The sequence below is a fragment of the Pinus tabuliformis genome, chromosome 9, assembly GCF_031772625.1.
Source record: "Pinus tabuliformis cultivar Carrire ecotype Pingquan chromosome 9, CPIR1, whole genome shotgun sequence".
Classification (NCBI taxonomy): domain Eukaryota; kingdom Viridiplantae; phylum Streptophyta; class Pinopsida; order Pinales; family Pinaceae; genus Pinus; species Pinus tabuliformis.
Window position 1 is genome coordinate 425747294 of NC_142307.1, and position 14918 is coordinate 425762211.

General features: G+C 36.9%; 1 protein-coding gene across 6 annotated transcripts in view; it reads right to left on the reverse strand.

Annotated features, from left to right (window-relative positions):
• Positions 1-2331: 2331 nt before the first annotated feature.
• The window catches only part of LOC149148967 (protein NRT1/ PTR FAMILY 8.1-like), an 88787-nt gene continuing 76200 nt past the window's right edge, over positions 2332-14918 (reverse strand). For all 6 annotated transcript variants that reach the window (XM_089438232.1, XM_089438234.1, XM_089438233.1 and 3 more), the window contains 4 exons: positions 5822-5963; positions 5397-5614; positions 4685-5241; positions 2332-3518 (listed from right to left, as the gene is read on the reverse strand). In XM_089438232.1, the coding sequence (XP_089294358.1) occupies positions 2675-3518; positions 4685-5241; positions 5397-5614; positions 5822-5963 (1761 nt within the window). In that variant the 3' untranslated portion in view covers positions 2332-2674. The remainder of the gene's footprint in view (positions 3519-4684; positions 5242-5396; positions 5615-5821; positions 5964-14918) is intronic.

Here is a 14918-nt window from a genome sequence, read left to right on the forward strand (position 1 = left end):
AACCCCCTACAAAGTTTGTGTCATGAATGCATCAATCCCTTGCACACCATCTACTACTTTAGGCCCTCTCTTTCACCTATACAGTCCACGACTTCCTCAAATACTCAGCTTCCTCCATGATACTTTACCTTGGACATCGAATCACTCAAGTGCCAATCTTTTGTTTACAATAACCAATCTATCTTGTCCTCTTTGCAACCTATTTGTGCCATACTTCTCTTGCCAACATTGTTAGCAGTCCATTTTGCATTTTCACGTGAATCAATCCTGTTCTCCTTGAGATTGTAGCTTGGCTTTAACCTCTTAGCCTTTGTCCATGGGGAAACAACCACTTGAGTGATTGGATGCCCAAGGAGTTGCATTATTGTGCTTGACTTTTCACCTTCCTCTGCATGTACAATTTTATGTTTTGTGTTCACACTATCCAACTCTAGTCTCATCTACACTCCAACACTCTCTATGCACCTCTAAATCTCCTTGCTCACACCTCAATTCTTTTCTCAATTGCTTCAAAGAGGCATTCAACTAGATATTTCTGCATTTAAGATTTGTTCAAGGCCAACACGATTTCCTTGTAATTTGGCTTTAACTTCTAGTTCTTAGCCTTTGTGTCCATGGGGTTTTCAACCACTGCAACATCCTTCAAGTAACACTACACACTTAACCCTTGTTGTTTGTTTGCATTATTGTGCTTGACTTTTCATCTTCCTCTGCATGTACAATGTTTTGTTTTGTGCGCATGCTATCCAACACCTTTAGTTTCATCTACACTCCAACACTCTCTATGCATCTCTATATCTCCTTGCTGACACCTCAATTGTTTTCTCACTTGCTTCAAAGAGGCATTCAACTAAATATTTCTGCATCGTCTTCAATAACTAATTGAGTGCATTGATGAAGCTCCACGGACCATGTAATTTGTTGTATTATATCTATTGCATGAACACCATCATAGGTTACCAAATGAATTGTGGATCTTGGAAAAATGTATTGCTGACTTGAACCTAGCTATGTTTTTCTTATGTCCAATGGTTTTTTAATAAGAGCAAAAGCAATGGTCAAGATGACACAAAAGAGCATCCTTCTCCTTATATAAGGTGTTAATAATTAAACAGGGCTCGTTGGACTCGCAAGGAGGATAAGGCCAGCATAGCCAAAGAATTCAATAGGTTATTTAGGTCTGGCAAGTGAAAGGCCATTAATGACTAAGAGGGAGAATTTTATCTTCTCATATTATTTCATTATCATTTCATTCACTGAATCACTTCTGTTTCACAAGTGTGACATTTTCTGTGGCATATGTTATCTCAGGCCATAGTGACTTAACAATAGATAGTCACAAGCTGGAAGAGGCTATTTTCAAAAGAGATTGAAGAGGGTGAATCTTAAGGAGTTACGCAAGAGAAGAATATAAGAACTAAATGAAGGTGCATCTTATATAGTTCTTCATTACATCCAATATATACATTAAGCATCTCAACCTTATCTTGGCTATCATATAAATGAACAAAAAGAAATGTGTATTCCAAAAGATCACGTTTATTTATTATGAAAGGCTTAAACGTTGTCATAATTTCAATGCAAAAGTTTCTTTCAAATGATGAAGTTTAAACAGAAACAAGGAAAACTCCCTTCCTGGTGAAAGCCCATAGTTTTTAGATGGCTCACTCTGACAGAATCCTATGTCAGTTCATTAGGTTGATAGTTGATAGGAAAAATATTATGTGAGTTCAGAAGAGAATAATAGTAACTCAGGAAATGTAGTTTTCTAGTCTATAAACTAAAACTTTCAAGAAAACTGGTCTTTTCAGGCTGTTGGCTTGTAGTGGAGACAGCGTGCCACCATGCAAATAACCCAGATTGAAAACCCAGCAGGTGTATAGCCTAGGACATGGATGTATTGAACGAGCGTGAGGGCTCAAAATGCAGATACGGGGTTCATAGCTTGAATGAACAGTAACAAGTAGAACAGTAGTTGACATTGGTACCAAGGTGACCATAGAAGTAAATAGTTCTTTGTAAGCTATTGAAGCACTGGATATAGATGAGCTGTTTGTTGAATGTTCTCATGGAAGGTGACATATCAATGTTATCGGTTAAATTTTAGTTTTAGGAAACACGTATGTTTTTCTCACTGAACACTGGCTCTAAATAATTATGCTACATGTTTAAAATTTGCATTCACTGAAAACATCAATCAATACTGCGATGATAGAATTCCTGCTGTAAACCCTGGTACTTAACATGGATTATTGATTTGTAAAGACTAGACAACATGTTGAGAATTTCCAAGAAAACAATTATTTCTACATTAAAGTGTGCACACTAAACTAAAATAAGACAATCACCATATATTAATACAGATGATTGTGGCCATCAATCATATTTATATACAAAAATCAAAGTTGGCAGCTTGTCATCCAAAGAGAATTATGTCCTAGTTTTGTTAAGCTAGGCAACAAGTCTCTCCTCAAGAAACAGTAAAACAGAAGATCTTTTGCACATCTTATACAGTTTGTTGCCAGTGCAGACCACTACGATAGCTGCATTTGCATAGTTATAATAACAAAAAAAGGTCTCAATTTGAATTTACTTCTTTTAGCAACATCACATCTGCAGAAAATATTTGTACGAATATAGAGGGGCTGCTAGTGCACCTTCTGAATGAATAGGCTTACTTGCTTACATGGAACACTCCTGTGGCTCTCTTGTATGTGTACCAACGTGAAATTAAAAGGTAGACCAGAAAGTTCAGAGTGCTCAGGATGGCCAGAAGCCAAAAGAAGTAATCAATATGTCCGTAGTTCAAGTTATCGGGAATCCATCCTTTCTTTCCATGCCTTCTTGTAATGTCAGTTACAATGGTAACCAGCAGAGTACTCAGGTAATTGCCTAAAGCAACTGTAGTAAGTGAAAGTGCACTCATTAAGCTTCGCATAGCGTCAGGTGCTTGATCATAAAAGAACTCTAGTTGCCCTATGAAGGTGAAAATTTCAGCAGCACCTATTAAGAAATACTGGGGAACCTGCCAAAAAATACTCATGGGTATGTGTACTTTTTCATAGTAGTTATGCTCCTTGACCATGTTGAGTCTCTTGATCTCAACAATGCCTGCAATCACCATGGAAAAAATAGAAATGACCAAGCCAATCCCCATACGCTGTAGTTGGGTAAAGCCCCTTTGATGACCAGTATATTTGCGTGCAAGTGGAACAATTAGACGGTCATAAACTGGAACCCAGAATATGACACTGAGAGTATCAAATATAGATAATGATGCTGGTGGAATTTCAAAATGGGGACCAAGACTGATATTCATAGTGTCTCCTTGTTCCACAAACAATGTACTCATTTGACTATAGACAGTAGCAAAAATAATCCCGCTGGCCCAAATTGGAAGAAGACGGACAACTGCTTTTAACTCCTCCACTTGAGTCACAGTGCAAAGTCTCCATCGGTTATTGTAGCCATCTGTATTTTTATCATTTACTGTCTCTACTGCAGCTTTGTCTAGAAAGCTGCATGAAGACAGGTTCTGTTAGTTGACATCATCTTTGAAATAAAAGGTTTACACTCATGGAAAATTTACTCTGCAAGTGCATTAAGCATAAATTACTAAGAATTGTAAGATATGTATTACGAAGGAGATGAGTTACAAACATTTAGACGAGAAATTTTCAAATAGGACAAGCGGAATTTCAGAGCTTTTGGGAAATTAATTTGCTTAAAGCTAAGATTGACTTTGTAAATGAGAGGAAAACAGAAGCATCATAATTCTACTAAAATCTAGATCATCTGCCTATATAAAGAGTAAACATCATAATCAATTTTAATTGATATAGTAAACATTGAAAAACTAATGAAAAGGTCAATAGAATATGATGACTCCATCATCATGGTTCTGTGACTTCCTCTGCATGAGTTCCTTTGGTTGCTCATATGTTAAAATTATGCACTGGCATCTTGCAGGTTTTCTAAACAAATTCAGTGGCTGCTCTGATGATTTTTAACTTTTTAGTGTCTGGTTCAGTCAACAAACTTTGCATACACTGAATTTTACAGTATTTGAATATTTCAGGACAATAGTTTTCAATCATCCCCCATGCTGAAATAGTTTTTCCCCAGTTGACCTAAACGTACTTATATACGTGGTCTCATCTAAGCAGTTCTACATTATAAGAAGACAACAACAAAGACTACTTTCTCCCAAGTGGTTTGAATGTTGAAGCTGGAAAAACCTTTTAAGATAGTGCTGCATTGAATACAAGAACCGTCATCAACAGAAGGCAACATCAGCTTTCCATGGAAAAAAATTGTGATTAATCTGCAAGGTTTCTTTAATGGTGATTCATTCAATCCTGAAGATGAACCCAGTCAGGTTTGAAACGTCCATATTAAGAAATCAAACACACTACTATCAAATACTTCTTATGACGGAAGTTGGAAATCAGAAAGGTTTCTTTAATTTATGCACACTTTAACGGTACCTAATCTAGTCAAGATGTAGGCCTAGTCAGTTGAAAAGGCAGGTAAACTAGTATTAAAAGACACTAAAAGCACTTAATTAGGTTAACCATTTTTAAGCAGATGCTTGAAGTCAAACCATTCTCAATGATTCTATAAATAGGCAAATTCAGAAAGAAGTATGAAAAAAGAAAATCAGAAAGTTTGGTAGTAATCTTACTGAAATCCATCTGTATGCTCAAGCTTTCGACTTCCTTCAATGACAGACTCCTTATCTTGAACTTCATAAAGACCAGACTTATCACGTGGAATAGGGGTGTTCCATTTTCGAAATGATGCAACTAACACCTGGGCTATCCGGGTCAAGGGACTGCCCCCTGGCTTTTGATGTCGGTATAGACGGGTACCTGAAAAGAAGCTACACACAGCTATTCCCATGGCTACAGTAGGAATTCCAAAACCCCACTCCCAACCAACATTCTCTTGGACCCAAACAAGAACACTACTAGCAATAAGAGCACCAATGTTAATTGAAAAATAAAACCAATTGAAAAACGAACTTTTCTTCTTTTTTTCTATGACATCTGTCTCATCAAACTGATCTGCTCCAAACGATGATACGCATGGCTTGATACCACCAGTCCCTAGCGCAATAATGTAAAGTGACAAGAAGAAAACACCAGTTTGAGCCGTTGTTGGATGGCAATTAACATCTGAATCTTTGCAGGGAGGCTTAAGTTTAGGCACAGATGCAGATATAGTCAACAAGGTCATTCCCTGAAAATGGACAAAAATATTCTTCAACCAAAATGTGTTGCATACGATGTCAAAACATGATGACAGAAGGGTGTTGACAGAAATTGCTTCTACATATGTTACTATTCATTTTTCAATTAACAGAAAAACTTGACAGAACAGCAAATGGAACTTACAAAAAAATACACAATAGAAAACACAGCAATTGTTTTATAGCGTCCCCAGTATGCATCAGCTATAAAAGCTCCAATCAAAGGAGTTATGTAACAAGTTCCAGACCAATTTGTGACATTATTGGCTGCAGTTGCATTGCCTTCCATGAATTTTTTTCTCAAATACATCACCATATTTGTATTGATTCCATAGTATGCCAATCTTTCGCAGCACTCATTCCCTGTAAAGAAATCAGTTATGGAGACCATAATCCAATTGTGGGTATATAAAATAATAATGTTACCTTCCCCAAATTTCAAAATCAGCTCTGAAATTACTAGTTATTTTCTAGTTAGTTTGTAAATAAATATGTGAGCTAACTACTCGTTGAGAAAGATATTAGTTTGCTGAAAAGAACATTTTGATGTTGAAAGGTCATCACAGATACCCAAAATAAATGGACAAGCCTTCCAGTTCCCTGTTTTGTTCTTGACTGAAGGTTTTCCATGAATATCTACAGACCCATCTTGAGTATATTCATCATCAAGATTCACTGAAGAGTTCATATTTTTAATTGGTCGAGTGTTGACCTATAACATAGAAACAAATAAAATGTCAGCAAAGAATGAAAGAAACGGAATTATATTTATTTATAATTACTGTATAAGCAGTTTCATAAAAAACCATGACAAGTCTGTATTATACATTTCACGTAGTTACACCAGGCATACAGATTTGGCAAGCACACGCAATAGCTTAAGTCATTGTGAAAAAAACATTTCAATGAAAGGGGCTCAGCATTATGCTTCAGCTCAAGATTTGTTTACTAACTACATCTCCAATTTATAATTTAATTATTTGTGAAGAGATTACAATGAGTTAAATAGGGAACTAAATGTGGTGATGATTCGAATAAGCTCCCTAGGAATGTTCCTGGGCATAAAAAGTATCGCATGGAATTTAACACATTACATAAATTGAATACACTCTTGATCTCACAACCATATGAATGTGGATAAGCATTTGCATGAAAAAGTATAGGATGACATTAAAAAGGGTCATAGTAAAAATAATGGGAAACAACTTTGTCTAAGACCACAAAGATAATCCATTGCTAGCTCAGTGTTACCAGAATTCAGATGCAACAACATTGATGATTGATCCCTCAATAAATGACCATAGAGTGGCATTAATACAATATTTCATTCTGGCAGTTTCAACAGCAACAGCAGTCCAAGGGAAAACGTAATCCATCTATACCAGACATGTTTAGTGAGAACTTAGAAGGCAGTGTATGAAAATTTCTACCTCAGCCAAACAAAAAAGACTCAAGAATTTGTTGCTTTAGATTTTAAATTTAGAGGTAAAACATGTTTGAACAGAGGAGGATAAGTGCAGTTTTCAGCTTTGTTTGGTTAATGATGATGTCTAGACTCTTTATACTATTAGTGTCTGTGAAGCGAGGTTGCATATTCAATGGTTCATGTATAGATTTATAGAGATCATATATTCATTTGAATTAATATTAACGAACTCTTAACCCAATATTGGACCTTATACTACGACTTGTATTAGATAGGCAATATCTCTATGCTGAATGATTTCTGTGCTAAGACTTCCACCTAAGCATGATTTTTTGAGAGTAATATGTTTTATGCATTATCTGTTTATGAGGTGATAATAGGGGTTGTTACCCCTCATACTGTATGAGATCACATCCTTGACTCTTATTATGGCCAGTTGCACAGGATATACTTTGATGACATGATTGATCAGATGCAAGGAATATTTTATGGTTAAACACACCTTCCTGACTAACTACCTCAACTGTTAGGTGTGATGTTTAGAGGAAAGTGGATAGTGCAGAGTGACTTATTTATGCCCCCTAGAGGCCAGCAGGATAACCCTTGAGTAGCCAGTGGTACATTATTTGCAGAGCACCAGTAATACCTTGATGTGTTCCAGTGATATGATGATATGACTAACCTCCTTCAGCAGATGGTTCAAAGATGGTTAGTGTGGTTCAGCGTGATGCATATGATGTCTTACAAATTTCCTTCAGGGTGATTTCTCTTAGCACATAGGGTTTTATTTTCACTTGATGATAGCAGACTTTACGGTCATATAACTTTATAAGTTTATTGGAGCGTGTCTAGTTTATTGACCTCTTATATTGCTCTGCAGGTGACTTCAGGTTAATTTGATATATTTTATGTGGTCACACACTTCTAATGGGGGCAGCCTAGTCCATGGTGGTGCATTTGTTGATTATTGCATATTATTATGATGTATACCATATGTCCGGGCGAGCACTACCTTTGTGCACACATGTTTATGGTGATTTGATTATATGGGTACAGATTGACCCCACTTTCACCACATGGAGGGCTCTTTGCTTGAGCACTTGGATGTTTGAGGTGAGGTATTTGAACATGAATTTAGCTACTTTGGCAGAGTGCTCACTTGGCACACATGTTGAGGCACTCATCCAAATATTATTATTCTATGCTAGACATGGGAGCGTCCCCATCTCCTTTTCTGGGAGGTGATTGAAGTTTTGTTGACTTGGAAGTTGGCACACAGATCATGGCACTATTATATCGATGTTTGACTCTTTACTTTTTGGATTCATCCAATTGCACACATGTTAATGAGTGTGTTACACATGAGGAGGATGTCACCTTGGGATGCCACCACGTGGAGAACCTTGTTTCCACACATATTCTATCAATTGATTGAGGTGTTTCTCTTGGAAGGTACATGTGCCACCTTACCGCATCTTTGGCACAATTTTGGAAGCTTATTTGTAGTGATGTGACTTGGCCTTGGTGAAGATTGAGGGGACAGCCCTCACAATATGTGGTTTCCATACATGTGGAGACTAGGATGCTCAAACCCTAGCCATTGCACCTATTCTTGGCATGCCTATCCTCTCATCTTGCAGACCACTCCTTTCTTGGAGTATTTTATTCATATGTTCGAGTGTGTTGACTTGTCAATCACTCATTTAGAAAGACATCCCGCTACTTGAGTTCTCTCATTGCTTAAAGGTTGTACATGTGGTGCATTAGTCCACCATATTTTATCTATTGTTTGACTAGTCCTCTCTAGTTAGTTGGAGGATAATATTAATTTATGTTTTCATAGGATAGATCTACATAGACATATTATTATTTTATTGTGGAGATTGTTGAGCCCAAAACTCTTTGTATTGAAGTCTCCTCCACTTGTAATTGTTGTTAGGTGCTAGTAACTTTGGAGATCATTTTGCTCTATATTTTTGTCAAAGCTTTATGGAATGAATGGTGCTATTTTGCTAATGTGAGACTTGTTCGTGGAGCTATATTGTTGAAGATTGTAGTGGATGTTTGTTTGATGATGTTTGTCTTTGCGGCCAAAGGAGGACACATTTGCCACATTCGAAGTAAAACAAGTGTGAATGTCCCATTTTCTCCTTGTAATATCCCTTAGGGTAAAATTTCCTAGGAATTGTATTTTGCTAGTATCATAGTACTATTTTCAATTCTTGCAGATAGAAATAATATTGATTTCAGTAAATAGTGTAACCAATGATTTAATTCCACCAACAGTTCATGCATATGCTACCATTTCACAAAATACATATTGGGTCTCTAAGATGTAGATCCACAACAATTGTTAACAACCCTACTGCCCTAGTGCTATTGGTCTAACCTTAAATTATCCCTAGTATCAACCAAACTTTGCTACCTCTTGCTCCCTTTCGTCTATCGCAATTGAATCTGTCAGGCTTGTTTGCCACGGATCATGCCACAAAGACGCCTCACAAATGTCCTACTATCACAGACTCACCCTAGAATCAAAGCATTTCCACATAATTGCCTTAGAAAAGGTTACTGCTGCTTCAACCAACCCCCCAAGGATAGCCAATGTCACATTAGGGTTTATTGCAACCCTTCGTCGTCGCAATGGGGATCATCAAGGTGACTTCTTGTCCAATTGAGCCTTCAAGGTTTTCTTGCTACCACAGATCTAGTTTAGGGGGGCTTTCTATCAAGGGTTTAGCCCAAAACTAAAGTGTTGCCACCAAAATTAACCCTTCAAATGTTTTCATTGTCTCATAAATGTCTCACACTTGTATGCTGCCACAAAATACTATTTCTTTGGTATGCGCAGTTATAAGGAGATGCCTTTTAAATGGGTCGAAACCTCAAATTAAAGGCACATGACCCTCATTGTCCCAAATAATATTTTTTGCCTCAAATGAAGTATGGTTGATATTCCTTGCTCCACAGAAAATGTCGCAAGCCCACGGAACTTTAGCCTTTTAGAACCCTTGACTTCCACAAATAAGCTAGATGTTTCCTCATAAGGTATGTTAAATAGATTGAGAGAAGGGATTGGCTAGAGTGGGATCTTTCACCACTGAAACCAATCAGAAATAAAGGGGACTTAAAATCCTCAAGAGCCTCGGCTCACAAAACAAAAGTATCATACAACCATGATAAGAAAAATGATTCTCCTCTCTCTTATTTGTAGATTCCCTTTGGGGTCTTCTTTCCTAAATTAATTTGAGGGGCAACAAGTTTCCCTCCACTTAGCCTAATTTTAGCTTCTTCCACAAGTTTCCCCCCTGTTGCACACATTTTTTCAAAGTTTCAAGGAAGCAGAAGTACCAAATTTTTTCGACAAAATCGGATCATCTATCAGCAGTCCACATGTCATTGTAAACCCATTCTACAAGTTATGTAATGTAAATGATGCTAGTAAGGTCGTGAATGTATGTAACAACCTAGGTAAACCTATTATTTTGGCAAGAGTTTCATCCTAGGAGGTTTTTCGTCTCACTAATTCATTTGTGTTTCTAAACATGGATGGTCGGCAGAGTTTTTCCCTCCAGCCTCACCCCAAAGCTAGGGTGTAATTCTTCGTCAAAGTCTTAGGTGAGTCCTAGTGTTTTAGTCAAGTCTTATGTAAAAGTGATTTGGGAATAATTTAAGCTAATTGGCTAAATTATTTTATTACAAATCACTTGGTCTACTAGCTCATATTGTGTCGCAGATTGGGTATGTTTTTTGGGGGTCTAAGCCGAACAGGGATCCCCCTACGAGGGTTGAAATTGTAAATCTAATATAAAAATATTTTAATGCATGGTCCCTCATACTTAGACACCATAGTTAAAATTTTAGAGGGTGGAAAAAATAATTAATCCCCTCGTGTGTCAATTAATTAAATTTTCTGGAAAAATTTAATTAAAATCCCAAGCTAGAAATTTAATTAATTAGAGTCAAAATTAAAATGTCTTAGGAAAATTAAATTCTCCAAGCGAAAATTTCGTGGGTCTTAAAAGAATTAATTTTTGGAAGTCCTCCACCAAGGGAATATTGGATATTTCAAGAAAAATTGGACTCTTGGTGGTTAAGTCAAAGTCAAATTTTTGAGGAAATTAGCTCAAAATAGTTAATTTTGAGCTAATTAAAATGGAATTAAATGATAAATTTGAAAATTCCTCAAAAATAAAATTTCAATAGCTAGGATTAAAAGATGATCAAGTATTTTTCGACGGCCAAGATTATTTTAACAAGGATCAAGGAAACTAGCCGTTATTTTTCACTTGGAAAATTTATCTATAAATTAGAGAGTCATTTGAGTCTCTAGCAATCTGATTTCTGGCTAAGAAATTGCTACTGAAGCATTTGTGTAAACTATTGTCCTGTTGGGAAATATTTTTTCTATCATAATAAATACTTTGGAGTACAACTCGAGGTGTACTTGTTCGTTGATTTGTGGTATGTATTAACTACGAGATTCCTATATATGATTATTTTGAGATAAATACATAGTGTATGCAGGTACTTTAGTCATTGGCCTCCAAGTTCACAAATTGTGGGCAAGGATCATTTTGCTTGGATCCTAAATATTTATATGGTGGATTAAATATTCACCAAGGCTATGCTGTGCATGGGGTTTTTGAAGCGTTTTTAGCCATTTATCAAAGAAAAATGCCATAAATTATTTTTCTCAAAAAAATATAATTTTCAAAACCCTTGTATATTTTGTAATTTTGTGAATAATTTTGTAAATATAATTTGTAAATTATTTTTGCTAACTTGGGCTTTGTGGTTTTAAATCATTTTGTATATATCTAGGGTGTGGGTGTTTTATTTTCATTTTTACAGGTTGAATCAAGAGATCAAGCTGAAGTAGAGCTAGATCTAGGCCCTTGAGGGTAAGATCTAGTCTCTAGAAAATTTTGCAGGGCTACCCACTGAAGATTTTGCAATAAAATTTAGATCTGGAACGAAAATATTTTTCTAAAGCAGGGGTTTCACTTTTCAACCCTCCTAGCCCGGATCCAGCGCTCCTAAAGCAAGTGTTGTCCTCTCTCCTCCCTGCATCAGGCCACAAAAAGCCAATGTCACCCTTTTCGGCCCTTTAGGGTAGGTCGTGAACCCTAGAAGCCTCAACCTCCCTTCCTAGCCCTTGCGCAGAGGGTTTAAGCCTTAAGGCCTTAAGTGGGTTGATCTTGGGCCATGGGCTTGAGGAGCCTCGGCCTCCCTTTGAGACCCTAGATGGCTGCTGCCCTAGGGCTAGTCGTGGGCTCTTTAGCCCCTAAACCCTAGACGATTGCCTCGTTTGCCCCAGCGTCAAGCCTTCTAAGCCTCTCTCCCTCTAACGTTGCCTCTTTTTGGCCTCCACTTGCCGCTTTGACCCCCGATCTACCCTCCTAGCCTCCTCGACCCTCAACGCTAGCCTTGGTAGGCCTAGTGTTGGCCTTCCTTTGCCTTTTTTTTGTCTTAGCTTACCCTTGTTCCATCTCTGAAATTTTCAATATTGATTCTTTGGTGGTTTTACAAGAGAAATTTGCTCAAAAACTTGTATTTTCAGGTGCAAGATCATTGGAGAAATTTTGGGCTACTTGGGCAAGTTGATCTTCAAGGCCTTGGGCCTAGGGTTGCTCTCTAAACCCTTATTTTGTCTCTAATTTATTACAGCAGTGATAGCAGTGATAATTAGGCCCTAAAATCACATATAACTTGGTCAAAATAACTCTAAATTGCAAAATCTAAATTTTCATGAATTTTGGCCACTTCGGCATCTTAGATCTAGCCTAGATCTGATTTTCTGTTTGCTGGAATTTACTGCATAAATTACTGAATCAAATCTGCAATTTCTGTATCACACATCTAAAGAAAGCTCAAAAAAATGATTTTTTCAGGTTTGGTTAATTTTTCCTATTTTTGGGCATTTAGGGCATTGATTGTAACATCATTAGCTTGTTGATTTGTTAGTTTATTTATTGCTCTAATAAATTCTTTCAGATTTGATATATCACTGAATACATCATCATAAAGTGGGTTAAACACATAAATTTACATTTGCTGGCCATTGGAAAATTTCATGCTTCATATGTTGGGCAAATTTCATGGTTTAAATTGATTTTCTTACTGTTGTCATAGAACTAATAAGTGCTGAAATATTTTTGTTGATTTTTGAATCTAACATTTGTTGACTTGGCACTTAACACACTCAAGACTCTCTAATCTTATTAATGGTCTAAGTTGTTTAAGCATTGAGATCTAATTGGCATCATTGTGTTTGACATCTAATTGTGGCATTGTTAAGAAATCATTGGATAATTGCTCTAAAGTTAAAGATCATAATCTTAAGAGGCTTTGATATCTTGGTTGCTTACCTTAAGCATTTGGCATCTTCAGTTTCATTGGTCATTTGGCATTTTTCTGAACATTTTGTGGAATATTGTTGAATATTGGCACTCGTATCTTTAAGCATTAATCTTGTTTAAGATTGTCATCTCATCATTGTTAAGTACTCTTAATATAAGATAATTCACACTAAGTACTTAAACAACATAAACCAATCTTAAATAAGTTAACTCAATCTATCTTGTATAAGCACTCTAGGATCTAGCTTGCATTAAGAACTTACCTCCTAGCATAAGCTAGGTTGATATACTCTTAGGGCACCCCTTTCCAATTAGTTTGAAGGATTCAACTCTTCTTGGTGGTTAACACAGTGACCTTGCAGTCGTCAGAGCCACAGTCTTTGCAGTGCTGGAGGCACTAGGTGGGTGGAACACAAGAGGAGGTATCGTTAATCAGGTCACTGTCTACTTCTCGTTGGCTTCCATTTCACAACTTACTCTGAGTATTGTTTCTCAAAATAGTTAAAGAAGAGGTTCTACTTAGGCTAGGCATATATTTAAAAAAAAACCAAGATCATTGCATCACACATAGATTCTAAGATTTGCACATCATATAGGATAGTCAATCACTTAAGCAGCGAGTGTCCATCCAGTTACTTGGCTTCAATTTATAATAAGCAAGAATTGTGACTCCATAAGGCACTGGTCTCATACTTGAAATCTAATCTAACCATTATTCTTGCTAAAATTCTACCAAGCAGCTAGGCCACTCATTTGTGTCTCCCAAGCGAGTTGGTTTCCAACTCGTTTTCCTTCACCTCATTCCATAGGGACTACCCCCCATAGCATCTTGTTGGGAGACAACTAGAACGGAGTGGGCAGAGATCAAAGTGGTAGCCCCCGCCCTGAGTGATTGTCATGGTCCCTGTACAATCCGGGCGACAACACCTCCAATTACACCAATTTACCCAATGTTGCCCCAAAACATTGAATAATGGGTTTCCACCTTTATAATTGACTATAGACTATGGGTTTGGATAGGCTACTTCATTCTTCCTTGGGAAATTAATTAGAAGAGGCATTACAATCCCCCCTTCCTGACATTGCTTTCCCTCAACCAATTACAAGTTCAGGTGTTGCAAAATTTGTCCTATTTTCCATAATGTAGACCTCCCAAATGTTCCATATTCCTTCCTATAAACACTTCCAATCCATCCATCTTCATTCAAAAAAGTGATGTAACAGTCCCTGACTCTTCTCCATATTCACCACCACCCCGAATATTTGCAACTGCAAAAACTGCCCATAAATGCCTTGAAAGGATCAAGCGATCAATACTAAAGTATGGGGAGATGTTGATGTTAAAGCCCCCATAACCATATAATAGAGCCAAATGATGACCATATTGCTTACTGAGCCTTGCTATCTGAGTTCCATCCTTGCTAGTAATGAAAACCTATTTAGCCTCCAACTCTGTCCGCTCAAGGTCTAGAACAATAGTCCTTTTAAAAACTACTAACTTTGGTTTATCCACATCTAGGTTGCATCAATAGATAATGCCAAGGGTCAAGAAGTTGCTAAAACCAATAACTATCGCCCTGTCTTTATGCCTCCAAAATATTTCGGAAGCTAACCCAATATCCATTGGAAAATTATGAAGCAATTCTCTAGATTTCCATTCTCGTATTTGCAAATAATAGCTTAATAGGAATTGGTTTCCATTGACAAAATAAGTTGATTCAAGCACACCCTTCTCAAATGTTCCAATAATATCATTCAATTTAGAAATATTTGTATCTATCTGGTTGCTTCGCTTATCTATAACAATATTTATTGTACGTTCAACTTGGCTTGTGATGAGTAGCCACAAGATCCTCCTCTTCTATTGCATCCCCAAATT